We start from the raw sequence: 27,389 nt of genomic DNA on the forward strand, positions 1-27,389 counted from the left end.
TGCCTACTTCCGTCTTCGATTAAATCTTTTTGTACAATCTATAAATCCCTTTAGGCATACTAGACTTCTGCTTTTTGGCTAAATGAGAGCGTCTCACAATACGTCCAATATCTATTTTTAGAGACATATTTGATTTAGCCAAAATATGTTAGTGCTTTTATACATTTACAAAATGTTTAATATCAAACATCAGCACATTGAATAAGGATACAATATTTGGATTTTAATTCAGTAATTTTATTTGGACCTCCAACAAAAGATAGTTCCCCATCGCTCCAAGAATTAACATTCTTACTGGCTTCATTCCTATGAGGTAAACGTCATTGGAATATTTTCGTTCAATCCCAATGTGAACTATCTCGGTTTGAGATCTTTGGTTCGATTTTGTACGCGTAAGTGCGCATGCTCTCTGCTCTGTTGCTACTCAGTTGTTGTAGTTACCAGGAAGATTAACAATGATGGTACACTAGCTGGCCTTAGCACCAGCAAGCTTGGGCTCTCAAAATAGAGATAGGTTTATGTTGGCGTGTTTGGGTATGTTATTACAAATACATTAACGTTATCGATCTCAAACTAGGCCGACTTCACGCAGCTAGGTACCAAAACCCAAATTAGCTCAATTTACTAACTTGGCTAACGTCAGTTGACGTTACGTAGCTAGTTAGCTAACGCCTGTTGACGCTACCCGGCTGCCTGGGCTTTGTCAGTACTATCTACTGTTGTAGAAAGATAACTTCATTGCCACCACAAGTAGACAATGCAAATATTTCCAGCTAATTGTGAATTTAGATGAATAGGAGCACATTTGCGGCAACGTTACCTTCTTTGTTAGCAAGCCTCAGTTATGTGATTGAAGTTACGTTACTGTTGTAATCCTGTCAGCACAGTAACTATAGCGTTATTTATTTTGAACGAATAGATTGTCATTAATCAGAGTTAGCTAGTTAGCTGAGCTATTCATTGACTATGACTGATATTTTTGCAGCTGACTAGAGGCTGGAGATGCCATGGTAGCTAAGCCTAGATACTTGATCCCAGGAAGATTTCACCGGGCAGCTCTTCCCCTTTCACTGTGGAAATGCCAGCTGTGATCCCGGATAAAGAGGATTCCGAGTCCTCATCGGAGGACGAGCAGGAGTAAGTGTTTGTGATTGCTGATTAAAAGTTTGCAATAGGTCAGATCATCCTCTCACAGAATAGTGGCCTCGGTCCACTCCAGTCAGCTCCAGAAATGAGCTGTCAGAGCTTAGAAGGACTAAAAGCCCCTTCTTCAACCCACAAGTACATCCCAATGCCGGAATTTAAAAAGTATGAGAAATAATGGAGCTTGTCTGCACCCTTTGAACCCGAGTCCAGATGAATGGTGTCATTTCATCTTCTAAGGGAGGAGTCTGCACACTAGCATAAATAAAACCACTGACCCTGAACCTTCTAGTAAAACAGGGAAAATCCCAAAGCTGAAGTCATTTTATCTCTCTGTTGTCATGTTTACATTGCCCTTATGTTCATGAGATAATGTCTCGTAAAATACAAATGTCACCTCATGGTCTGGTGATTAGCTTTCATATTACATGTCTGTGCAAACTTCTCTCTTAGAACAAACTGATGATACTGTACTTTTTTACTGTAGCACTTTTTTGAATCAGTTTATATATATTGTTTCATTTCTTTTAGCTCGTAAACCTCTGTGTGAGCATTCCCTTTTTTGACAGTGTGCAGGTTCCTCCCTTGATATATTGTACACTGACTTAAATGGTACAAATAATGCAGAACTGTGACATAGGCAGTTAGAAACTATGGATACATGAGCAGAACATGGCTAGTCACTGCACCTTGTAGACTTGTCTGTCTGAATTTAGCAGGTCTCCTTCAGTGTCAGCTAGATTCTTAACCTACTGATCCTCCTGGCAGACCTTGCAAGGTGTTCTCTAAATAGACCATTCCTTAATGTGGCACTAGGCCTGAGCAACATGGTTGAGAAAAAACATTTATATTGTTCTGCTGTACCAAGGCCCTTGTCAGTGCGACCTGCCACCTGTAATGTAATCTGTGTAAGATTACAGAGGATGTCCTGACCACATCTTAATTATTGATGCCAAATGCATTTAGACAAAGTGAAGACTTTGGCTGGCTCTCATTTTGCATAATTAATTAAACACGCTGAAAGAAGTTGGAAACCGAACAGGAGAGAACAACATTTTGCTGTAGATCATTGTTGCACCAGTTGGTCTTTGTTATCCTGTCCTCTGCCAACTAATTCCCGCTTAAGCTATATTTAGTTATACCTTACTGAGAATCACTGTGCCTTCTTTAAATTTACATCTCCTGAATTAGTTTGGATTGCTTAATATTGGCAAGTGTTTAACCTCCAGGTGACTGTAAAACCTCTATAAAGTGCTTCTTTTACTGCCAGGATTGTTATTACTCACTAAGATGCTGCCAGAGAAGTACAACCAAAAAACTTTCCCTCCTAAGACATGTCACCCGCACAGCTACAGTAGACTACTTTGATTTTACATTGTGGAAAAGAAGTTTCCTAGTGTAGTAGACTAGACCCTGTCCCATTTCAACACATTACTAACCCAGCATCACCTTCAGACTGACCTGAGATCAGTGTTATCAAAATACCTTGTTTAATGGTGTGCGGCCAAGATATCACAGTGTAAAAGATAGCTGCCATATTGTCTGACATATCTGGATACTTGAGCCAGGAGCAGCAATTGTTTACATGCCTCCCAGCCTCGCCCCGCGTTATCAAGAATGGTCATGCCTGATTGAGTTCTACTCCATCAACATGCTACCTTATCTTTTTTTAGCCCCTGATAGGCGCGCTGTGTCTGGTACTATCAGATATTCTTAGTGCAATGTTACCAGGGTGTGTGTTAGTACAGTGCCTGGGTCTGTTATTGCCCAGCGCCTCCTGAAACTGTGTGTGGTTCTGTCTCTATCTGCTCGACTGGCGTAAACACCATGTCAGGATGCATTCCCCCAGTGTTAGGTAAGATATCCATATAGGCTCGCTAGCATCATCCAGGAATTGAAACATAAGATCATGGGCAGTGAAATTTACATTGTACTTTCATGATGGTATTAGGTTATTCTCTATATATGGCATTTATTTCTCCAGATTCTTTGAATTTGGTCTGTTTTGGGGTCTTTGATTTTGAAAAACATCTAGAAACTCTACCTCTTACTATGTCTCATCTGCTTTTCTGTCACCCAGAGACCATTATTGCATTGCCTGGAGTGGCCTTAGCAGGAAGATCCCAGTTCTGGTGTTTTGCCCTGAAGCTGTCATTTCTAAAGATGGGAATATCCGCTCTGTTGGAGGTATGCTACAGTTTGACAGAACTACAGAATGACTATGGGAAAAGTAATGATGCTAATTGATGTAACCTGTGTAGACTACAATCAGTTGGATACTATGTTTTATTGTTGTGAATATATGAAATGAAAATCCCATGTTTTTCATTTGCTACAGAGCGATACCACATGGCCTTCAAGATTGTGCGCACAGAGAGCCGCCTGGTACGAGGAATACTGACCAATCATGGCTTCCATGAGGTAAAGTTCTCCACTAAATCATGCAAATTATAAATGGTAGCTTTTTTACGTAAATGTTGTCTTAACTTGGTAGATTAGTCTGAATCGCCCAAAATGTTGCATTCTTTTTCAGCAGCGCATGCTATTTATGCTCCTCTCTGCTGTGTAGCATAAGGGATAGTAGGCCTGTTATTTTTGCCTTGACTGATACTGCCTGTGTCAAAGCCTGGGAATGCACCCATGGAAAAAAAACCGAATTGGACCTCAAGAGCATTAATCCTGTTTCACAAGGGCGCGCAATCCCCATTATTGCTCTTTCCAAGCAGTTACAATTAATTCCCTTTTTATTTCATTTCAATGCTTCTTGACTCCCACTAACCCATCATCAAAGGCAGGCTAGTGTCTACCACAGCATCACCAGAGCCAAAGTTTAATAAGCCTTTATTACAAACATCTGGCTTTCTCCAAGACAGTGAACGGCCATGCGAATCCTGCCTCCTCACCAATTGTTGGAATAAAACAAAACAAAGCAGATAAAGTAATATGATGGTGATGAAAGTAGCTGGCAGGTTGGCCTTCCTTTTGAGATGATTTCAAGAGAGCAGGCCGTATTTCACCAGGTTAGTGTCGGAGTGTCTGATCTGCTTCTTAGATTCATTGTAACCGAGCTGTCATATGTGATGGACATCAGAATTTAATACTGCTGTTGGTGACTGGAAACTGTACAGAGCTCATACAGTATGAACATCAATAGCTATACTTAGTTTTGAGCTTACATAATCTTTTGGTTTTTGAATGATCCCCTGGCATAAGTCATTGGTTCTGCGTGCAGTGAATCTAAATGATTTGATCTAGCCTGAGGATTCACATCAACCAAAATGTCTGCTTTTCAGGTTCACCCAAATAGTAATGACTTTAACCTTATGTGGACGGGGTCTCACCTCAAGCCTTACCTACTACGCAGCCTTCAAGACTTCCAGAAGGTCAACCACTTCCCCAGGTATAATGATCTACTCAATTGTATGAGTTGAGGCAGAGTGTCCTGCCACTGTTTCCTATGTTAAAAATCACACTTCTGAGTCATTGTAAGCCCTTCAGTTCAGGCAGTGTGTTTGTTGGCTTCCACTGCCAAGTACATTTAGTTTGGACTGGTGCCTCTCCGAAACATGAAATGAATCATATTGTCAGGCAGAGGGCGTCTTATTATCACTGTGTTTGTATGAATTATTTTGTTTTCTCTCAGCATCAAAGCTGTGGAGCGCTGAAGCGTTTTAAACTTAAAGGTCAGTGGCCCTGTTCATTTCCAGGTCGTATGAATTGACGCGCAAAGACCGCCTGTACAAAAACATCCAGCGAATGCAGCAGGCTCATGGCTTCAAAAACTTCCACATCGTTCCTCAGACCTTTGTGCTTCCCTCGGAGTACCAGGATTTCTGCAGTAAGACTCCCCCCCCCCGATCCTGTTTGACTAAGCAGAGCTCAGTTTATGATATGTTTACTATCATTACTCATTCTAAATGTATACATAATAAACCACCGCAAATCTCCATCTGTCTTACCCACGACCTCTGAATCTCTTCCACTCTCTCCTGCCTTAATCTTAGGTTGTTTTTCCAAGGACAAGGGGCCTTGGATTATCAAACCAGTAGCGTCTTCAAGAGGACGAGGCATCTACCTGGTCAGCAATGTAAGTGACTCTGCCACAGGAGTTATCACTCTCTATGACTCCTCTAATGCATGTGTTAACACAGAGCAACATTGGTGGAAGTTAACCGTAAGCATGCTGACCTTAAGCAATGCCGTGTGAACTGAAACAGTCAGTTGGCCAGATGATATTTGTGTGTGGGGGTGTAGTGATAGAGCTGTCTTTGAAATAAATATCAACCAGTGTTTGAGACATTAATAAGCGTTGTGGAGTAAATCACACACTTCCAAGGCCCTGGCTTTTGGAACGGCTCCACAAGGTTCTCTCTCTCTTGGACAACGTATACACGATTTTTCTTCTAAGGCATTTTTATGAAACAGTGGAAAGAATGTCAGGGCGATATTTGGAGAGAAGAAAGAAATACGTTCATTTTTTTTGGTTTGGGTTTTCTCTGAACTGTAGCCAGCACTGAGGTTAGTCACCCCCCCACCCTCCCCCACCCCCCCATCTGCTCTCGGCTTCGCCACCTGCAACACATTTTAACCTCATAAATGACCCATCTCCCACCACCGTATTATATTTTCATAGACTGCTATTGAGGATTGACCTGCTGTGGCCAACGCCATTGCAGATTCTACCATTCCTTGATCTGATTATTCCTTGGTATTTGGAGGTTGGAAACAGCGTCATACCAACTATTTGTAATTCAGTGTGTCACACTGAATCAATTAACAGAAAATCGCTGTATTACTGGACTTCTCAAACCTGTTAAGATGGATTGCTGTGATTCAGTAACACCTGCATCTCCTCCTTTGTGTGAGGTGTTCATTTATGTTATATTTTATGTTTCTAATTGTTATCTGCAGCCAAGCCAGATTTCAATGGATGAAAACATCTTGGTGTCTCGCTACATTAATAATCCACTACTGATAGATGGTGAGTTCTTCTCTCCAGCTTTACCGTTAAAGACACAGTGTTGCCTTATTTAGTCATTACTTTTTAGTTGAGAATTATTTTGGCAGATTTGAACAGAAAGATCAATAGGACTTGCCTTAACTTTTTTTTTTGTTTCCAGACTTCAAGTTTGATGTGCGATTGTACGTGTTGGTGACATCATACGACCCCCTCCTTATCTATGTGTATGAGGAGGGCCTGGCGAGGTGAGCTGTGTGCTGGATCTTTGTGTTGTTTTCTAAACTGTTTATTTATACTTTATTGGGATCCTGTTTAGCTGACGCTACAGTAACCGCTGGTCTTCTTGGGGTCCAAAAAAGACATTACAGCAAATTTGATATAAAGACAGATAGACAACAGAAACTAAAAGGCACTCAGCAGAGCGCAAACCTCTGCCAACACTGAGCAAGTCTCCAACTTGCAATGCTGCAGCCTCCGTAATGGTTTATGTTTGTTTATCATTTGTCTACCGGGTTTGATTTTCTGACAAAACAGCACATGAATGCAGTGCTGTTTAGAAGCCGACTTGGAAGCTACGGATTTCGGACCTTCCCACCAGCACTTGAATGGATCGCCACCAAAATCTAATCAACTGATCCTTGGGCCAGGGGCTATAATCTGTCCACAAAATTTAAACAACATTCGTTTGTAATGTTTTGAGTTATCTTGCTAACAAACAGACAGACAGACAGGGGTGAAAACATAACCTCTTTCCAACTTTGTTGACTGAGGTAAAGATAAACATTATTAGACATCAACATTACAACATAATAGCATTTCAGGAAATTTGACAGGTACGACACATCTCATAAAAGTGATGTACAGTTGCTGAACTTTAGACACGGGAGAAACAAGATGAGTCAAATCCCTTTAAGGCCAATGTTTTAGACATGGGAGGTGTAGGATTCATTAAATCAGTCATCCAGTCAAATGATTAGCTGTGTGGATGCAGTTTTAGTCTATTTCTTTTGTGCAGTTTGAATAGCTAAGGAAATCCTCTCTGTAATTGCTCATTATGACTAATTAGGATCTGTATCTGTAAAGACTTACAATAATGTGTCAATGGTCAGGTATAGACCCTGATGAGATCCATCATGCACTGGGTGAGACATCATCACTGCTGCTCATGATGCAGTGACCAGAAGAGGGCAGTCTCAACTTTCCAGACCTACCATAGTGTGCTGGTGGTGGTTTTAAAACAAAGCTCTCTATTGTCTCAGTAGAATGATGTGCTAATCAAATGTTGTTGGTCATGACATTGTTCATAGATTGTGATTACTGTGTACCTGCACTGTATTGATTGGACTCGCGCTCTTTAGAGCCAGTATAATTTATTCATTCAAGATTAAGGCTGTCAGGCAGAGTTAGGGCAGGATAGGGCAGATGATGGATAGAACGACTGGCTCACCGCTGCGGTCTGACAGAGGTACGTGCTGGAAGCAGAGTGCCACTGCCCTCTCGTTTGCTGGGCTTGATTATGAACTGTGAGCAATAAATCTTGGCCAAATTCTGAATCCCACTTTTATCTCTTGACATTCCACTGGGGTTTGATGGTATTCAGGTACACACTGTGTGCCAAGGAATTCTCATTATTGCACATGTGGCGTCCACTCTTCTCAAATGCTGCCAGAAACTAATCTCTCCTCAAAGTGCCCCATTACTCAGTCAAGTGTCAGCCTTGTGAATGTGGTCATTATGGCAGATATGTAACAAATTTGCTGTGATGAGTTGCATTTTCGTTTCTTCCACAGATTTGCCACAGTCAAGTATGACCGGGCTTCAAAGAACATCAAGAACCAGTTCATGCATCTCACTAACTACAGCGTGAACAAAAAGAGCAGCGACTATGTCAGGTAACTTGAATCAATGATGAAGATATATCGAGTTTGTAGTATGTCAACAATAAGCTTACTGTCTTTCTTCTGAATATGTTGCACTGAAGGTGAGACAGTTAATGGGTAGCCAGAGTGAGTCATCCATTTGTTTACTTGGAAATTTGAGTTGGCATTTCTTCCTTTTCAGTTGCGATGACCCTGAAGTCGAGGATTATGGGAACAAATGGAGTATGAGTGCAATGCTGAGGTATTTGAAGCAGGAGGGGAAAGACACCACATGTGAGTCAGAGCTTCATTCTCTTCTCCATTCTCATCCTTTTCACCTTTCCCTGACTCTTCTTGGTTTTAATATCCATGCAAAGATGAGGAAAATAAAATTGACTCAGTTTGTAGTAGCACTTCTCAACTCCTGTTCAGTTTTTATCTGTCCAGATGTGTCTATCCATCAAAATGTTAGAATTCAAGCAGAGTAAATCAGCAACATTTATGACCCATCACCCCCACCCACCCTGCCTTTGTCTCCATGTTGTGTGTTCCAGTGCTGATGAGCCAGGTGGAGGACCTCATCATCAAAGCCGTGCTGAGTGCTGAACTACAGATTGCCACTGCCTGCAAGATGTTTGTCCCCCACAAGACCAACTGCTTTGGTACCATCTCCATGTTCTTCACTAAGTGTTTTCGACCATATGTAAACTGAACTAGTACGCTGTTCTTACTCACATATGTTTGCAGAATAGAATAAGGCTTGCTTGCACCTGCTAAAGTTGTAAAGCCTATTGCAGGTATAACATAAGCCTGTTTGAATTTGGGAATCAGGTCAAGGTTCTCAGATACAATGGCTCTGATCTGAACTGAGGGCATCGTTAACAAACCAACATGTCTTCACTTTTTGACAGGGAAAACCCAATGCAACAGCTAAAGATACAAATAATTAGCCTACTTGCCACACTCATTTGTGCTACTGACACCCCTCCTCCTCCTGGGGTGCCCTTACATTCTGGGTGAATGAGGATTGTAGCTTTGCAAGACTTTCCTAGGACTGAACAGACTTTATTTGAACTACGGGCAAATTCTCTCCATGCTTACACCACAGATACACTCGCTCACACACACACACACACACTCCCACACCCCTCAGATTTCCTTTCAGTTTCAGATTCATTGTCTCGCAGTTCCTCTATACTATTTCTGCTCTGAGCTGGGCTGTGGTTGTAGACAGTCATTCCTGAGCGCGGAGCCTTCCTGCCTGTTGCTGCTCTCTGACTGGCTGCCGGGCCGTGGAAGGCCTGTTGACTGAAGCAGGAATTCGCTTCCTCTTCTCTGTTGCCATTCAGGTCTGTCTGATTTCGGCTGACTGTTTTCTTGGCCGCTCCTGCCTAGCAGCGGGCTCGTGTGAACTCCATTTTGGAGCCATTACCCATGTTAGTGTTGGCACTAATTGCCTGCGCTCTTTCTCTGTCTCTCTCTGTCTCTGGCAGTCTCTCTGAGATTTGGGGTTTGAACGCAAGCATGTTGGCCAAGCCTCCCTCAGTGTCTCTTTTTCACCCTCTTCTTCTTTTCTCTTGTTGTTTCTATTCGTTTATCGTTCTCACTGTCCTGCTCACTCTCTCTTCCACCTCTCAGTTGTTAGAAAAATAAAGGCCCTTGCACTTTTGACACGCCTCTCTAGACATAATAGCCCCCTGATTGCTGGTTGTGTGGGCTGTATCGGTGCGTAGATTCACACTATCTGACGATCGCCTGCATAAAGATGCTATCTGCACCCTGAGCATCACTCCAGGGTTAAAGAGCCACACAGGCCCAGGGTGTGAATGTTGACTGTGCAGGTATTTATGGGATATGGTGGCTTGGCGAGCCTTAATCTGGCCCTCATACACACCTGATGGACATGAATAAACAACCAGATGACACATTTCTTTGGAGCGAGAGTGGAAAAAGGAAAGAAAAAACCTTGTTTCCTCTTATTCTCATTCATTCTGTCACTCTCTCTCATTCTACTTGCCCAGTTAAGCTTATATTTGGGATCAGTTGTTTATTATCTTCTTATCCCAATCACACAAAGTGCTTTATACATAAATAGACAAACTATTCCAAATACAACCATGGAAACAGAATTTACACAGACTGTAAAAACAGTAGGTGGGATAATGTGTTTATTGGCATCTATAAACGGGATATGGCCTCGACAGCACCAAAGCGTGCAACATATTTTTGTTGTGTAATGCTATAGCTGTATAGAATACTATAGTTTCTGATAAATAGCAGAAAATTAATGCGCATGCAAGTGGATTTGTCAGAGATTGTCAAATTCAGTACTTTCATCATGCCACTACAACAATATCATTGTGTGGAACACAGGCAATTAGGTCCTACACCTTGTAGTTCGGTACAAAAACCACTGTGGTCTACTGTGAACATGCCCATTACCTTACCTCAGCAATATCAGTTTACTGTTGAATGTAGTGTAATTTTGTTGTCTTCGGATGGCCCCAAGCAAGTTAATTACAGCATTCATAGTCTGTCTACAGGATTAAGTTTCCAAAGACAGACACTGACGGTTCCAGAGGACCACCCTCATCCTCGCTCTGTTGATCTGCCTCTCTCAAGGTGGGCCTGTTGCATGCTAACTGCCTGTGTGCGTGTGTGTGTGTGTGTGTGTTTGTGTATCTATGTATTATACACACATACAGACATGTAGGAGCTAGTGTATAACAGGCAGGTCTGTTTGTGCTTCAGGGAGTCCAGTCTAGTATCCCTGTGTGCTTTTTCTTGTTAAATAATATCCACCCAAACCACCGAGGAGCCGTGTTCTCTCAGCTGCTGTCAGCCTCCTCTCCCTTCCTCTACACCACTTATCCTTGCTTTTCCCCCTCCGCAACCTACAAAAATAAACAGGTAAAGCAAAACACCAGAATGCTGTGATGTATGGCAATAAATAACTGTGTGTACGGGCAGTGAATATCCCCATAACAGCAGCCATTGTTCAGAGTTTTTACACAATCTCTGGCTTGTCTGGAAGGGAGCCATGCAAGACCGTAAAGCACGTTATAATCTTAATTTGCAGCAAATTATTCCCTGGCATTTTAGTGTCTATTAATGCCTTTAATACAATGTTTATTGTTTTCAAATGGGATTTCTGCCCTTTGCTCAAATTACCCTGCCTATCTAAATGGGCATACAGTAACAAAATCTTTTTATAGCTCTGTAATGTCTGATGTGGGAAGGAATAAAAACAACAGATTTTTAGTTTTTCACTGGTAAGAAGTGTGTGTGTGTGTGCGTCAGTGGAGAGAGAATGCCACCCATGCAGCTCCTTACCGCTGCCTTGTGATTAATGGACAGGCTTTTTACCGAGGGATACTGATTACGAGATGTTTTGACTAAGATCTGATTAGCCAAGCCAAAGGCCTATTTTATTACACACAAAACATTCCACTTACTGGTCCTGTGTTCCAATGAACGTCCCTCACTGAGTGCTGAGTGTGGTTGGATCCCCCGTCTGTGAACCACTCTCCCTGTTTTACATTTGTCAGACAGTCCCACACTTTATTGCGGCACAAATAGGGGTACCCTGATGATGACAGCATGGTTGCTACTAAATTCAAAGTCTTTTTAAGAATGATACATGGATTTGGGCCCTTCTATCACAACAAGGCTGTACAGTGTTAACTGTTTTAATTTGTTGTCTTCAGGGTGTTTTTTATGGTTCTGGCTCCAAGCTGCTCTGCTCTCTGCAACAGCAGAGAAACAGTTCAACAACAATAATTTATCACAGAGTGATGCAAGAGTAATCCAATTGTCCTCGCCTACGACGAAAACACACATGAAGGAGATGCTTGTTGCTGTTATTCTTGTGGGCCAACAAGCTGCATGGCCAGGGTGGAGAGATCATTGTTTTTGGGCGTTTGTCTCTTGTGGTGGAGTTTCCAGCAGCGCCCATCCAATATTAAACCAAAAAAACACTTCTCTGCATCATCCCTCCTCTCTCCTCTGTCATGTTTTTTTCTTTCCCTCCCTCTTTAATGGGTGTGATGTGGATGCACGCTGCCTCTCCTCTCCCTGTCTGTGATGCTTGTTGTGGGCTCGCTGCGGGCTCGTTTAACAGCGCTGGCCCGGCAGCGGTCGAGCCGCAGAACAAACGTGTCTAGCAGCGAGCGGCTCGGCGGGCTCATGGGGCAGGAACGGCGTCTGCCCGTAATTGGAGGAAAATGCACGGCACATGGAGTCTGCTTGTCGGGGGCTGGCGAGGTGGTGCACCCCCCCACCCCCCCACTCCCTCCCTCCCCCGTTCCCCCTGTTGTTGTGGTGCCACTGATGAGGCACTGCAGGCTCAAACCAATTTATTCCAGTGCTCCGTTCCCCGAGACTAATACATAATGTTTTATGACACACACTCTCTGTCTCTCTCTGTGTCTGTCTCGCTCTCTTTCTGTGTGTGTGTGTGTGCGTGTGTGTGTGCGTACGTGTGTGTGTGTGTGTGGTTTTTTTATATAAAAGTGGAGAGAAAGGGATCAGCCTGCAAATGGAAAAGAAAATCCTTGCGTTCTGCTTAGCAACTACTGTTTAGCACTGGGTGTCCAATCCATCCTCAGAAGTTAAAGATGGCTCTTGCAGCTTATGTTGCAGTCCTTGGCTCAGGGACATATGACAAACTTTGTTCAGTTCCATCATGGATATACAGTTAGTAGTAGACGAACCACTTTGAACCTCATGACCCTATCACATTACTTACTGCAGACCCATGCAACATAGCCCTATGCATTAGGCTAACCTAAATCCAAATGTATGAGTGTTTTGAGGAAATGGTGACAATCTGAATTCAAGGGCCAAGTGGTGGAGGCCTGGGATTTTGGAGAGCACAGTATGTGCTTATGGCTCACAGAGGATTAGCTAAGCATCGAACTAGGCCAGAGCTGGCTAACTATCTTCTGATAGTCTTTGTTGTAGGTGCAAATTTTAACAAGCAGCTTCACTTGTTGTTGTGGGCCAACAGGCTGCACGGCTAAAGTGGAGACATCATGGTTTGTGAAACAGTTAATCTAATGAGGTTTTTAACTGTATACCACGAGTAATGTACAGCCTAATAAATGTAACTTGTTCTGTTAAACTAGAATTGCTCAGCCTATCATTATTCAACCAAGTGCAGCATGAAGCCATCACTCGCCGTCACGCTGGCTTTTGTGTGCTTAACACTGGCATTGACCTGAGATACTAGAATAAACAATGTTGGTTATGGCAGCTTTGAAACCTCCAACCCTCTGGCCTATTCTCAACACCGAGTCTGTTCTTTTGAAGTGCCATTAGGAGGATTTTTCCTCTGGCTTTATGGCTATGCTTTGCCCTATCCCTGTAAAATGCTGTGGTTTTTGTTTCCCCGCAGGCAGCAGCTGGGGCCTGGGGGTCGCTGGCTGGGGTGACACTCCCCAGAGCGGTGTGAGGGAGCGGTGGGGTGGGCTCTCACAGTCACGTCACAGCAAGAGTTATATCACTCAAGGGAAGGAGAGGCGAAATGGGGAGAGAATGGATGAGTTTGTGCACAGAGAACTCCCTGATCACTTTGTAAAAAGGCTTTTATCGTGTCACTCGGTGCCAAGCTGCTATTGGAGTGGAATATATATGAGTATGTAAGGCTGCCTTGATTTGCCAGGTTCCACTCACTTGGGGGAACATCTTCAACTTTCCAGCTTTACGTTTATCAGAGTTTTTCTCTTGTCATAATCATCTGCTTTGCCTCAATTGGACAAGACACTCGCTTTATGACAGAAGTGAAGCTTTTTGTTCCACCCATTAGAGTGCTGTCCTTCTTGTTAATATGCGGTGACAATATGTAGACTGCCGAACCGCCCAATAATGAAAAGATTATCGACTGCGTGTATGAAAATGTTCACAGCCACAGTTTGTTTTTGATCTGCAGCCTTATGTAAGCAGCTTCAGCAGAGATGAAATGTGTATGCACTTAGCTAATGTAATGCAGCCAATCCCTCAGTAGCAGGCTTTGATGTATTTTCTCTTTTGAGTGATTGGATATATAATATGCATGTAATCAGTAGCAGAAAGACAGAGGCCGTGTTGCCAACTGCCACATAGTGGGGCTACGATAAGACTCTGGAAATACTGTGTTGTGACTTTGATACTTTTACCCATCATCCTTCATTTGCAGTGAGTAGAGAAGGAGAAGAGGCTTGTGATTTTGCCTGTGTCTGCTGCCCAGTCTGCGGTGATAACTTCATGATTCATTGTGTTTTGCCCTCTGCAGAACTGTACGGATTTGATGTGCTCATTGACTCCAACCTCAAACCCTGGCTGCTAGAGGTGAACCTCTCTCCCTCCCTGGCCTGGTGAGTGACGCCATCTTATCTGCTCACCGTTCAGTGGAATTCCACGATGCTTTATCATTTGATCCTTTTATCTGTTGTTTCAGGAGAAGTTCTCGCTGAAAATGTTTCTTTTATCCTACCAACTCAAACAAGTGTTTTTCTTGGAATATGCAGCCAATTTCTGTTCTTCCCAGATACGCATAAACATCCTCTGGTTGGGTTGAGTAAAAAAAAGGGGTTGTTAATACAGTAGGTAGCGCACTGAGGGAAATGGCACTTACATTTGTTGATAAATACCCTTAGGCTAGAGTTGTAACCAAAGATTTTATTTCTACTTTTATTTCTACTCCTCTGGAAATGCCACTAAGCAATTTATTCAGGGTCAGACAGTAAATCAATTTCTCCTTGCAGCAACTGACTCATGTTGCTTATGAAAAAGGCCATTGTTCTACACTGAGTGTGTCTGGGTGTTTGTATTTATTTATTTATTTATTTAAATAATAATATGTTTTATTTGCAGTGATGCACCTTTGGATCTGAAGATAAAGGCCAGCATGATAGCAGACATGTTTTCTCTTGTGGGTGAGTGCATGCTGAAACAGCGTCTCAATAGTTCTTCCAACAGATTTCCAAAGTGGTTCCACTTCATAGATACTCAGTTCTTGCAAGCTGTATGCTTATATCTAGATGTTCTTTTGTGACATATCCACTAGCATAGTGAACTGCATGCTACTTCTGATTTGCATTCATATTGTAGCTGTTCAACTGATGCTCTTAAACTGAGTGTCTTGCTCAAAGGGGATTAAACGTTTGTGGGATCAAACCTGTGACCTGTTGGATATGGGACAGTCTCTCTAACCACTAGGCAACTCTGCTGCCACAATCATAGATACCTAAAACCATCTTGTCATCCATTTTTGTTAGTGTGCGGCTTTCTATTGTGTGTCCTACAACCAAGACATTTACTTGCTGTTGCGTCGGGGCCTACAACACTGTCAGGAGCAGCAATGTGGATGGAAAGCCTCCTGGCCAAGGGTCCTGCTCTCTTTAGCATTTAGCCTGCAGCAGGTTCCACTGTGCTTGTTTCTCAGCCCAGTGTTTCTAAATAATAAGGGCTCTCCTCAGTATAGTCTTGCTCCAAAGGCATAGATGCTAGTTGGCCTTTCTCCTGACCGACAGGTTTCAAGCCTGTGGAGACACTTAGCTATTGTTTTACACTTAAATGTTCGCCCCACATTCCGCTTGTTAACTTTGCGCAAACTGTTGAAAATAGCTGCATGGCTCCGTAATGGGGCTCCAGGACTGAGCAAAAACCGCAGCCTTCATTAATTGACATTAAATGACTTGCGGGGGAAATTGTCAACAGAGGCCTTGGTTGTTTTGGAGCCATTAAGCTCTCTTGAGAAACTGGATCCTGCACTGTCAAGCTAAAGCAATCTTTAGCATGTAGACATAAAAAATGCTTAGCCCAAGGCGGAGATCAACACTGTTTATACAACAGTGTTAGCGGCAGGGAATGAGATGTGTCTCTGTTATGTCTCCTCCCCTCTTAATTATTGCATTCGCATGCAGCAGGGAGAGCTTCGAAATATTTTGTGAAATGCAAGTTTTAACCCAAGAGGAATCTCACATCCTGACACACACACACAATCTGACAGTATGGTCTTTACCCTACTAAATGGGATTTGAAAAGTATACATGCAGTACAAAAGTGACAGATATTATCTAAGCGTTCTTTGATATATCTTGACTCTTTAACTCCACTTAATCCTCTGCTCTCTCCTCCTTACTGTCCGTGGCATCCATGGAGTCCACTGGCCAGCAGGCCTCCATCTAGACTGGCACTGAGCCATTAAGTCTATCTGTGGACTCTGTCTAATGATACCAAGGGAGCGGCTATTTTCTATGTGTGTGTGTGTGTGTGTGTGTGTCTGTGTGAGCCTGGGCCATGATGCGGCTTCAAACCCCTCCCCTCCAGCTCATTAAATGAGAAAGCAGAATCATAAATTGCCAGTTATCTTTGGACTGAGGCATTTGTGTGGGCCTGGGGAAAATGAGCAGTGGCATGTAAAACATAGCACATCTATTATGCACCAAACAAACTCAGGCGCTGTTGGCTGACAACACTTGGGTTGCATCCCAGCCCTGTAAATAATGACAGCACGCCATTAACATTCATTTTCCCCTTGTGTGTAGCTGTCAGTTACGTGTCACCCGTGTTTGTAATAATTGCTGCGTTTAGGCAAGAGTATGGCAAAGGCCTGATTCTTACCTGACGGCTTGGATGAGGTAGTACAAATAGCCTCAGGGTCCAACCTGTCAATTGACTTGATTCAACTCAAGTGTAAATGCAAGATACAATATAAACATGTTTCTTTAACATTTTACAGTTTTACCAGCCGTTAGCTTTGGAGGAGCTCTGTAAAGAGGGAGCAATTATGTAATGGGGGGTGTGGGAATTATTAGGCAGAAGATCGTTGATTTGAATCCCAGGACAGGGTGGGAAAAATGTATTAGGGCAAATGTTTTTCACGTTTCCTCATCAACTACTGTCAAGATGCACTTGAGCAAGACACTTAACCCCTAACTGCCCCAGTAGAGCTGCTCAGGGGCCAACAGTAGGAGACTGTGGTTGTACTGGGCAGCTCCCAGGTGCTGAAAAGAGCATGTATGTTCAACTTTCCCTGGTTAAATAAAGGTAAAAAATGAATGCCTCTTTGAATTCATGTCCAGAGAAGTAGTATATAGATATATGTTGTGGGTTTACACATAATTTATTGCTTCCATGCCCCACATTCTACTGGTTTCTTGCACAGTCTGGACCAAGAATTAGTCTTCATACAGTCCCTTGCATAAAGACAATTACACGATGCTGAAATTAATGAAATTGTCACTTTAATGTTGATAGCATTAACTATCTTGAGCAAGGAACTAACCTAAACTTACTTATGGTTTTCTTTTTACCTGGGACATCTCAACCATTATTCATGAACATGCACAAGTCTCTACAAAAGTTAGAAATCAGAGTACTAAGATATTAATCTGTGATGCCTTCCACTGCACAGCATTGTATAGCACTGGAGCTGATCTGCTGACAATAGATGGGAGACTGTGTGTGACTTTGTGAACTCAAATAATATTTGTCTGAAAATTTCCGGCCAAATTAGCTTCATATTACAGCAGTGCCATCAGGTCAGAACCAGGAAGGAATAACATATTTTTAACCTGATTTCATTCATGTCTTTCTCCTTTACGGCTGACTATGTCCCCATAGGCTTCGTGTGTCAGGACCCCCTTCTGAGACAGCCACGCTCTGACCGAGTCACCCTGGACCCCAGCCTCAAGCACCCAGGCCAAAGAACACAGGTACTGGACTCTCACCAACACATACAGTACATATTGCACACTTGGGGATGAGAAAAAACAGCCAAGCCAAGTGTCGCACTCATCCACCATTCCTTGTGAAACATTCCCATCCTTGTCTTGGTCTTACTGTCTCTTACGGTATATTCTTGCCATTGCCATTGAGCTCCCCTCTTACCCTCACGGAAAATTCACTGTAATGCAAAACAACTGCTAATGCAATTACAGTGTTTGAGTGACGTCACTTTGCGAGTGCTACTCTGTGGCTTATTGTTTTATCATTTCTAATCAAGTGACTAATGCTCTCACTAGGCCTTGTTGCTTAATGATGCCACAACAGCTAATGCACTTGGCTCCCTCCAGTCAACTACTGCACCCAGCTTTGGCCCGGGATCTACTGGAGGGAGATTACCAAATCAGACAGTTTTCTGCTCCACCTCATATTGTGTAAAGGGCCTGTTAAGACATCCAGTAACAATGCTTCAGTGTTGCATGTTCATGTGTGCATGCTTGAGACTGTGTGTGCCTGTATGGAAGTTAAATGTGTCACAGTAGATGCTGATGTGGATGCTTACACCCAACTTACCATCTTCACCCATTGCTTCTTAGCACCCTTTCTCTGCACAGACAGCCACTGCACACAGCAGACTGGTAAGTTCTCTTCAAACTCATCCATATTAACCTCCCTTTGCCTTTTCCCTTTGCCATTCACTGATGCCTGTTGCATTACCGGTAAGAAATTACTCACTGCCGTCTGCTTTCTGCTACTTATTTAATTATGGCCTTGGTATTTTTCATAGTGGCAGACAGATGGCTTTTATTGATTCCTAATGCCATTTTTATTAGAATCCTCATTACATTAGCAAAGTGGCCTTTACAAGCCAGTGGTTTAAATGCTGCAATGCAGCACTAGACTCAGAATCTCTGCAGAATCTCGGCTCTTCAGACAGAGCAAAAACAAGCCCACCCCTAAACCAGGGCTGTCACAGAGGCAGTTGAAGAACTCCAGGGGCCTATGGAGAACCTGTCCTCTCCCTGTACTCTGATTAGGGGCAACAGTTGAGACTTTTTCAGAGGGATTAGGCCTTGTCACTCTTTGGCTGCCATTGTATCCCCCCAGCCGCATCAGACAAATTAAATGTAATCCCCCTGCTATTTAGATGACAAATTCTGTATGTGATCCTGTGGGGTTATGCCCCGCCGTCTGGCCCGAGCTCAAACCTGCGTGCCAAAGTCGTCAATCACGGCCTGGTAGTGCATGCAGTGGGGAGGCAGCCAGGAATGCCAGTGAATAACAAAAATGTGCCATTTATGTAACAGGGAGGGAAGAAGAGGGGTTGATTTTTGTTATTATTCCAAAGATAGTTTGCACATTTTCCATTTATAGAAGAGTATTTCTATCTTTGTTATATTTCAGATCCGTAGATTAAGGTTTATCAGTAAAACATGACTAGTTAGGCATGAATTTAAGAATTAAACCTAGTCTGACAATCTTTAAAAACATCCAATTCATTCAGATTATGAAGCATCCAATTCTTTGCAAAGTTGGCAAGGATTTGTGTTGAAAAGAGGAAATACAGCACACGGATGTTATCAATATACTGATATTATTTCCACCCTTCTCCCCTGCAGCGGCAGAGGCCCGCATCAGCCAATAATCCAGAAACAGAGGGGTCTAAGGACAAACTGGGAGCTAAACAAGGCCAGGGAGACAGCACTCTGAGCCTGACTGCTGAGGAGGTAACTACTCTTAACTGTAATAATGGAGCTGTGTGACACTCTCAATGCAATCAATATTGTTGGACTAAGGCAGGCTGGGAAACTGAATGTACACCGACTCTTTTAAAAATGTGTCTGTTTGAGAAAGTGTGTTCTATCTCCTTTCTCTAATGTAGATCAAAGTGCTGAGGAAGATAAAGGAGGAGTATGAGAGGCGAGGAGGTTTCATCAGGATCTTCCCTACCCCAGAGACCTGGGAGCTCTATAGGTAAGCTGAGCCAAGAATGAATGGATTGATCACTAATGAATCCCTCTAGGCTCTATGTCCACAAATGCTCATTATTGATACCCTCTTCAAATGAATTTGGCTCAGGATTTTTAGGCTAAATTAACACAATCAGTGCCTAAAGCCAAACCATACTACTCCTCTCGACTGCTACTAATGACCCACCAGACCAAAGGCGTATGCTACAGAGTTACTGTACATTAGTTGTCAGAAGGTATTTATAGAGCTCTATATATTATTTTCCATGCATGGCTCATATCCCACAGTGACTTCAAGTTGAAACGGCATTAAAGCCCCTGTTTGAGAGGAAATCCATTTTTGTGCTTACAGTCCATATTCCTATATGAGGGATTTGCTGCTTGATTAGCTTCATGGGGCTGTCAGTAGTGGGGATTTCGTGGCATTTTTAACAGCATGTTATTGAGTGGTCTGGGAAATTGTTAGGGCATTTACAACAGTGGCTGCTTTCAGAGTGGCTGTATCACAGTAGCCCCATTTTAACACATTTCCCACAAATAAGGCAGTCGAGGCTCGTTCGGGCCCCTGCCGTTATGATTATTGTAATTTGGTTATTATCTCCCTCTCTCAGTGGATATCTGGAGTCCAAGACATCAATGAACTCCATGTTGGCAAACAGACTTTTCCATGGAAGGTAAGCGTTTCCATTGTGGTCGGGATTGGGGAATAGTCTCTCCATCAGTTTGTGGAAAGGGTTGGATTGTAACGTGGTGTTTGTTTGGTCTTTCGATTGGATAGGTGAGAGGAACAGCTGAAAAGATGTCACACAGTCAAGTTTTCCAGCGCGCGCCCAATGTCTATGTGGCAGTGTGGCTTCTTTTTGGGGGCAGGAGGGGAAAGATAGTTATGGAGCATGAAAAAAACAGAGAAAAGAAATCCTTAAATAGATGAACTGTGCCTTTTTATCGAACCACATTTTTGTTATTGTAATACACCATGCATTTATGTTATTTAAATCAGTATGGGCTTTCAACTTTTAACCACAACTTTGACTATGGCAAAATATTGTCTGGGGATTTGGCCCCCCACTTAGCCCATCTAGGATTTTTCCATATTGCTTTGGTAACCAGATTGGGGAGACCGTCTGTTACTGCAAGACCACGGTTGGTATTATCATTTGCCATTTATCCGCCCTCCTTTGGTCCGTCACCGTCTCGCTTCAGAGACTGCTAGACAAGATATTCAGACACATTACTCATTCTCAGAACTGGCGTCAGTTAACCCCGTCTCATCTACTTACTAGCTGTCTGCCTTATTCTGAAATCTGAAGTATCCAATGGTGTGTGAAGTCTTGCATTTTTACCAATATCTATGATAGACTAGATGAATAGAATAGATAAAAGGGGTTTGAGTATTCTCCATTAGGGCCCATATACTGTGTATCAACCTGGCTGAGGAGCTTAGGCTCGATAAATCAGTTCAGTATTTTACTGTAAATCACTTCTTAAAACCCATGTTAATAAACTTGCTTGCTGTAACAATTCTTATACTTTGTATTTTATTTATTTTATTGTTGACTTATTTATTATTGATTTATCATTAATAGGTTTTGTGTAATCTGTTTTTTTATGTCTTTTTTCTCTTTACTTATTTCCTGTCCTTATGCTCTCTAAAGGGCTGTGTAAATATTGTAGCTGCTATACAAATAATTACTATTATTATTATTACTACTACTACTACCGTTCTGTTGACCTGTTGTCCTCTGTCTCCCAGGAACCTGAATGGGAATGTGCAGCTGCAGGTGGATGTTTTCCATGGAGGTCATGTCCTCCAGTATGAGAGGAAGTTGCTGTCTCTGGAGGTACGTAAGAGGAGACAGCGCCACCTGGCCCAGCGCTCCGCTGCAGGGAAGAAGAAATCGGGTAGGTCTGATGTATTCTGGCTCAGTTCAGCAAGCTTTGCTTTAATTCGCATCTCAAATGGAGGGCAGCCTAGCTAAGTGGGACAAATTCAGCCACTCATGCACTTTTGGTTTCAATAAAGAACTCCCCTGTGTCACTGTAACATTGGCCAAATATGACTCCGGATGAGTTCATTTCATTACAGCAACAATAAGAACCTTCTTTTGAGTGTATGTGTATTTTATACAATAAGGCAGAGTGATGCAACTCACATTTGTCTTTCCCCATAATGCTGCATACTTAGGAAGGGAATCCAAGGCCTCCCCCACTGAGAGCAGTGGTCAGGATGTCGAGGAGCGAGAGGAGTGTGTTCAGGAGGAAAGGGAGGAGGAGAAGCAGGTTCGTGAGCCAATCTCACACAAGGCTCCGGTAGTGATGAAGACTGGACCGGTGGCCACCCCGCTGGAGTGCTTCCACAATGAGGCCCTGTCCACCTCAGAGGCAGCCAAGTGCACTGCCAAGCCAAAAGTCAACCTGCTCCACATCCTCCAGCAGGGCTGGGACCTCAGGTCAGTCTGTCTCCCGGGCTGCTGCTCCCGCTGGCAGCTCATCTTCCTCCCTTAATCCATTCCTTCTCCCCTGTCTTCCCCGCCTTCCCTCTGTTAGAAGGAGAATTATGAAGTTAGGCGTCAGCCAAAAGAGCCAGGAAGAAATTCTGTCCTTCCTTAGTTAGCTCATGCCGTTTTGATCAGTCTGCTTTGAGCATGACTCCTCTATGTCTTCCTTGGTCAACATATGGATGATCAGGGGTCCAGGGTCAACTAATCCTATGCTTCAGTTCCATGTAGAGACCACTGGTTGATACGCTGCTTGTGTGGGGTTGCTAATTGCACGGTCAAAATGTCTTTTTTTGTCTCTGAGGGATGTTTTTTTTGTCTTTAAAGCCCCCCACCCCACCCCCTACCTAATATTATGCGATACAGTATGTTACCATAACTATTTAGCTTTCTGTGCTTTTAAAATGACATGGATAAACAACAACAAGAGATGATACTGATTTAGCTAGTCTGAGTAGGAACTGTGCAAGGCAGGTTGTTCCTCAATCCAGGGGCCCTGATAGCAAACTTCAGTCAGCTTTGGTCTTGAGTGTAGACCGAGGAACCATCAGAAGAGCCTTGCTAGAGGATCTCAGGCTGCACTCAGGTTCATGGGGGATTAACACGTCTGCAAGATAACGAGGGGCCAGATCTTGCTGACCTTTAAAAGTAATCAGTAAAATTTTAAAATCAGTTCTATAACTGACTGGCAACCCGTATAAAGATGCTAGAATTGGGGTGATATGGTCTCTTCGTTTAGCTCTTAGTTCTGAAGACGAGAGCTTGAGGCAGGTGTAAAGGCATTTGCAATAGTCTTGACAAGATGATATAAAAGCATGTTGTCCAAATTGGCTGAGGATGAAACACCTTAATTTTTTATAAATTCCTTAATTGAAAGAAACAGGACTGTACTGTACACTGTCAAAATCCACCTCCAAATACTGCATACTTCTGTCTAAATTGCAACAAAGACTGCAGTCTCCTATTGATTTTAAAAGTGGGCCTGAAATTGTAATTTGAGGAGGAATTACAATAACAAGTCTGAGTTTGTAGAAATTCCTTAGTGCTTGCCAGGACTGTGCATGGAGCTGGGCAATTATAGTACAGTATATCATTGTTTGTGTTTGACAGCTTTTTCCAAAACATTTTTTTCCCACTACAATGTTCTGACAGTACCCTTTTCAGGTTCACTCGGGCCATGAAAACAATTCATCATTCTGATTCTGGCGCAGGACAAGTCACACTGTGCTCCCAACAACTTCTGGCTGAAATTGATACATACCTGTTTTTGTTTTCTCTCTCTCTGGATGCCTAAGTCAGCAAACAGAATGTGTGTCACTGCTTGTGCTTTTTGTTGTAACACATGTATTACAGATTACAAAAAAACAAAACAACCTTTACTATCAGTTCCAAGTGAACTGGCTGGAGCTGTAGTTGAGAATATTTATTATCAACTGTCAAGGAATGAAAAAGAGGGACGATAATTGTGTGTGTGTGTATATGTGTGTGTCTTTCCTTTTCCATTGCACGGTTGCAGTTTCTTCCCTATGAAGACTTTCTCTCTCCTGGAACCCTTAGTCATTCACTCCTCCTCAAAAACCATCTCTCCCTGTGCCTCTGCTCTGCAGTAAAGTGCAGGCCCGGATGGCCTTCTCCTCCTACCTGCAGCGGGTCCAGCTCAGACTGTTGGCAGAGAGCAGGGCCAACACCACCCCAGCCTGGCCAGAGAAGGACAACGACCAAATGGTACAATGATAACCATCTGTGTTTTCCCTGAAATACCAATTTTTCTAATAAATGTACAGGGCAGGACACCCTGGAGCATTGTTTTATGTTTATATACGCATGATTTTCCATTTGATTATTCTCTGTTACTCATCCGTACCGTGGCTGTAGTGTTAATGTGTACGAGGCATTTGTGGCCACGTCGAAAGGAAAATGCGGTCTGCATCAAAGTTGGCCTGATTGGAAAGTCTCGTTGGCGCATTGGAATGGCATACATCATCATCATCATTGGCCTCAAACCTTTGGGGAAAATGAATGTGAACACAAGCCGATCTCTGGGCCTTTGAATTCAATGGTCTTAGTGGCTCAAGCGTCGTCTAACACTGAAAGGACACTGAAAGCGCTCACACAGCCTGCATGACTGTAGCGTGATGTGTCGATGAGTCAGGGCAGCGACAACAGAAGATGTCTCATGGATGTTTTTTGTTGTGTCCAGGAGCTGGTGATTCGCTTCCTGAAGAGAGCAGCCAGTAACCTTCAACAGGACATGAAGATGGTTCTGCCCAGTCGCCAGTTACCACTCCAAGACCGCAGACGCATCCTGTCCCACCAACTGGGGGAGTTCATCCACTGTTACAACAAGGTACCAATTCTTAGACTGCCATTACATAAGTCTGTTTTGCCACCACATTGCAATCCATTATCAGGTACACCTTTTGACATTATTGAATGCCCTCATGTTACTTACAAATAGCAAATATTTTTGTAAAGACAAGCACAAGACATGCTGCTACCTCCCTAGAGACGACTGAGCGTGCTTGTCTCATTTATTCTATCCTTTATTATATCCTATCAGGAGACTGAACATATGGTGAAGAAACAGGAGAATAGCAAAGAGGAGGAGCACTGTATCAACCCCAGTGTATTTCAGGAGTACATCACTGCAGCAAGGTTAGTGAATTGGCAAACTTGCTTGCTATTGTTCAATGCTTGGCTCCTTACTGTTTCAGTTATATATGCTACTGACTGAACAGTGATCTCAATCTGCTGTACACATGTTAACCTCTTGTCTTATGTTTTTTTAACAGTGAAAATGATCTGGAGGAGGTTCTGACATTCTACACACACAAAAATAAATCAGCCAGTGTCTTCCTTGGAACAAAAGTCAGGAGTGTCAAGAAAGACATTTGTGAAATAAATGCCTCAGGAGAGCCGGTCAGATGTGAGAATCCTAAAAGTGAGTTAAATCCATATTTGTTCCATATTTTTTGTTTCTTGCCTTCTGGTTCATGTCTATTTTTTTATCATTCAAGCACAGTAAAAGGAAATTTAGATGTTTGGATTTGTAAATCCATAGAAGTTCAGGGAAAAAAATTGAGTCATGAAGAGTCAAGAAAAGGTCAGCTTCCAATGATTAGCCCTCATTGGGGGAAAACAAATGTGTGTCAGAGCCATGGAATGGCTAACTGGTGATAAAGGAGCTCTGGCTTCTTTCCTCCTCTGAACAGCTCTGCCTGTGGCCAAAGAGGATTCCAGCGCTTCAGAGTCCTCGCTCTCCACCGGCAAAATCAGCACAGACCCAGACACCAAGGCCACTGGAAGCCAGCCTTCTCTCCATACTTCGACTGCAGACCATCAGGCAGTGGTTAGAACTGGCAAAGCCCAGCCAGAGGTCCAGGCTTCCCAGCACTGCTCCAGCTTCCCTGCGGCTTTAGACTGCGCCCATATCCATCTGCAGCACTGCTCTCCATCCGCAAAGTCCCTGCCTCTCCACTGTCCGCCGCCGCCGCCACCCTCTCAGCCCCCGTCCTACGCACAGTCCATGGCCAAGTCTCAGTTCTACCCCCCTCCCCAACCTCAGACGCTTCCCCAGCCCCCGGCATACAGCTCCACCCCCGTTGCCGTACAGCCCCCGAGAGTGATGTGGACGGCCGTTCCCACCGGCCCCAACGCAGCGCCTGCCCCGCAGCCACCCCAGGTGCTGAGGAGGATTCAGTCCTTCACCTCCTCCACGTCTGCAGCAGCCTCCTCCATGCCAAGTGCCGCGCACATCTATAGCCAGAAGCTCTCTAGGCCCACCTCTGCAGGCCAAGGTAAGCATGTACTCATGGTTATATTTGCAGTTTTATGTCTACTGTTTCACTACTGTCTAACTCAACCCTGATCCTTCCTTTATCGAATTCATTCATATATTCTTGCTTTCTTTCCATGTGGTTTTTCTTATGTCAGTGATCAGGAGGAGCAGTTCCAGTAAGCTGAGGTCAAACTCAGTAGGGGCCTTCAAGGAGCTGAACTCTCTGTCTGCCCAGGCCCAGTCTAACCAGCAGGCCATCATTTCAGCTCTGCAGAAACTGGCTGACAAGCAGGTTGCTCGTCACTATACCAGCTCCAGTCACATCAACCTGCTGACACAGCATGTGAGTTCATTATATTTTTCACCTCCGTATCCCATTGAGCTAACAGCTAATATCACCTGGAGCTGCAGGTTTTATGTTTGAATAAGAAACTATGTTTGAGTTTGACTTATTATGCAATTGTAAACTGATCTCTGCAATGCTTCAAGTAAGGAAGAAGGATCTGGCCCCTCTGCAGTAGTCTCTCACTGTGAGGTCTATGATATTCCTCTTTGTTGATGCATAAACCTGGCTCTGACCCCATGCTGATTGGCGGCATCTAGCTGCTCATTCATTCAGCAGAGCAGTTGGAGCCGGTGGGTCTGCTGCCCCGTACTGCGCACCTTCCTCCTTTAGCCTTCAGCTCGCCTGAAGCCTGTGGGCTGGAGGGGGGGGGGGGGGGGGGGGGGGTCTGGAACTGGGACTGGAGCTGGCTGGTCTAAGCAGTGGTGAGCCGCGTTGAGCCCCGGCTCTGTGTGAGGTCTCATTATCAGATGCACCATGGGGGAGTGCTTTCTGTTGATACTTAACAGGCAGCCACTTTTTTGTGGTAATTGATGCTTATAAATAGAAGAATGTGGCAAATTGGCACCGAGCAGGGGAGCGGCAGCTCCGCTGGCTCCACCACCCCCTTCTTCTTTCTTCCCCGAAGGTTTGTCGTTCGGTGTGGGGAGCCCCTCAGCCTTTCTCCCCTCCTCCTCTCTGCCTGACTGGAGTTTTTTCTGTCAGAGCTTTTTTGTGATGGCACCAGACCACACAGACTGCAGTTTTTATGGCTTCCTTTTGGCTGTACATTATTCTGTCTATCTGAAAGGTGTTTGCTGTAATTTTTATGAATAGTTAATCCTGGGCATGGCAGCAGCTTATTTTGAAGAGTGAAATAGTTCAGTGTTTGCACTTAAAGCCTGGGAGTACATTTGGCTTTTCTTTAGGCTCAGATTAGAAGTCATTAAATCACTTGCTTAACTGAATGGAGAACTCTGTAAAGACGAACAACACCCTGTTGTGCTAGTTGACCTCTGAGGGTTTAGTAATCACTCACTTTCATGCTAACCCAAATGTAACAAAAGAAACTGTAATTGATCAAAGCCTAGTTGCGCCAAATATGCAAGGCCTAATCACTGTCCAATCAGGTGGACATTAATAATTAGGAG

General features: G+C 43.6%; 1 protein-coding gene across 1 annotated transcript in view; it reads left to right on the forward strand.

The window, feature by feature from the left end:
• The first annotated feature begins 1,078 nt into the window (after window positions 1-1,078).
• ttll5 (tubulin tyrosine ligase-like family, member 5) overlaps window positions 1,079-27,389 on the forward strand; it is a 45,880-nt gene continuing 19,569 nt past the window's right edge. The window contains exons 1-27 of the mRNA XM_071924196.2: window positions 1,079-1,137; window positions 3,224-3,330; window positions 3,482-3,564; window positions 4,437-4,543; window positions 4,851-4,981; window positions 5,148-5,230; window positions 6,055-6,124; window positions 6,264-6,348; window positions 7,894-7,995; window positions 8,165-8,256; window positions 8,517-8,624; window positions 14,234-14,315; window positions 14,815-14,876; window positions 17,569-17,660; window positions 18,267-18,308; window positions 19,290-19,397; window positions 19,553-19,644; window positions 20,252-20,314; window positions 20,751-20,783; window positions 21,394-21,542; window positions 21,826-22,090; window positions 23,746-23,863; window positions 24,339-24,485; window positions 24,699-24,793; window positions 24,931-25,079; window positions 25,351-25,935; window positions 26,072-26,259. Coding sequence (XP_071780297.1) covers window positions 1,079-1,137; window positions 3,224-3,330; window positions 3,482-3,564; window positions 4,437-4,543; window positions 4,851-4,981; window positions 5,148-5,230; window positions 6,055-6,124; window positions 6,264-6,348; window positions 7,894-7,995; window positions 8,165-8,256; window positions 8,517-8,624; window positions 14,234-14,315; window positions 14,815-14,876; window positions 17,569-17,660; window positions 18,267-18,308; window positions 19,290-19,397; window positions 19,553-19,644; window positions 20,252-20,314; window positions 20,751-20,783; window positions 21,394-21,542; window positions 21,826-22,090; window positions 23,746-23,863; window positions 24,339-24,485; window positions 24,699-24,793; window positions 24,931-25,079; window positions 25,351-25,935; window positions 26,072-26,259 — 3,297 coding nt within the window. The remainder of the gene's footprint in view (window positions 1,138-3,223; window positions 3,331-3,481; window positions 3,565-4,436; window positions 4,544-4,850; window positions 4,982-5,147; window positions 5,231-6,054; window positions 6,125-6,263; window positions 6,349-7,893; window positions 7,996-8,164; window positions 8,257-8,516; window positions 8,625-14,233; window positions 14,316-14,814; window positions 14,877-17,568; window positions 17,661-18,266; window positions 18,309-19,289; window positions 19,398-19,552; window positions 19,645-20,251; window positions 20,315-20,750; window positions 20,784-21,393; window positions 21,543-21,825; window positions 22,091-23,745; window positions 23,864-24,338; window positions 24,486-24,698; window positions 24,794-24,930; window positions 25,080-25,350; window positions 25,936-26,071; window positions 26,260-27,389) is intronic.

This window comes from Centroberyx gerrardi, chromosome 17, assembly GCF_048128805.1.
Source record: "Centroberyx gerrardi isolate f3 chromosome 17, fCenGer3.hap1.cur.20231027, whole genome shotgun sequence".
Lineage (NCBI taxonomy): Eukaryota > Metazoa > Chordata > Actinopteri > Beryciformes > Berycidae > Centroberyx > Centroberyx gerrardi.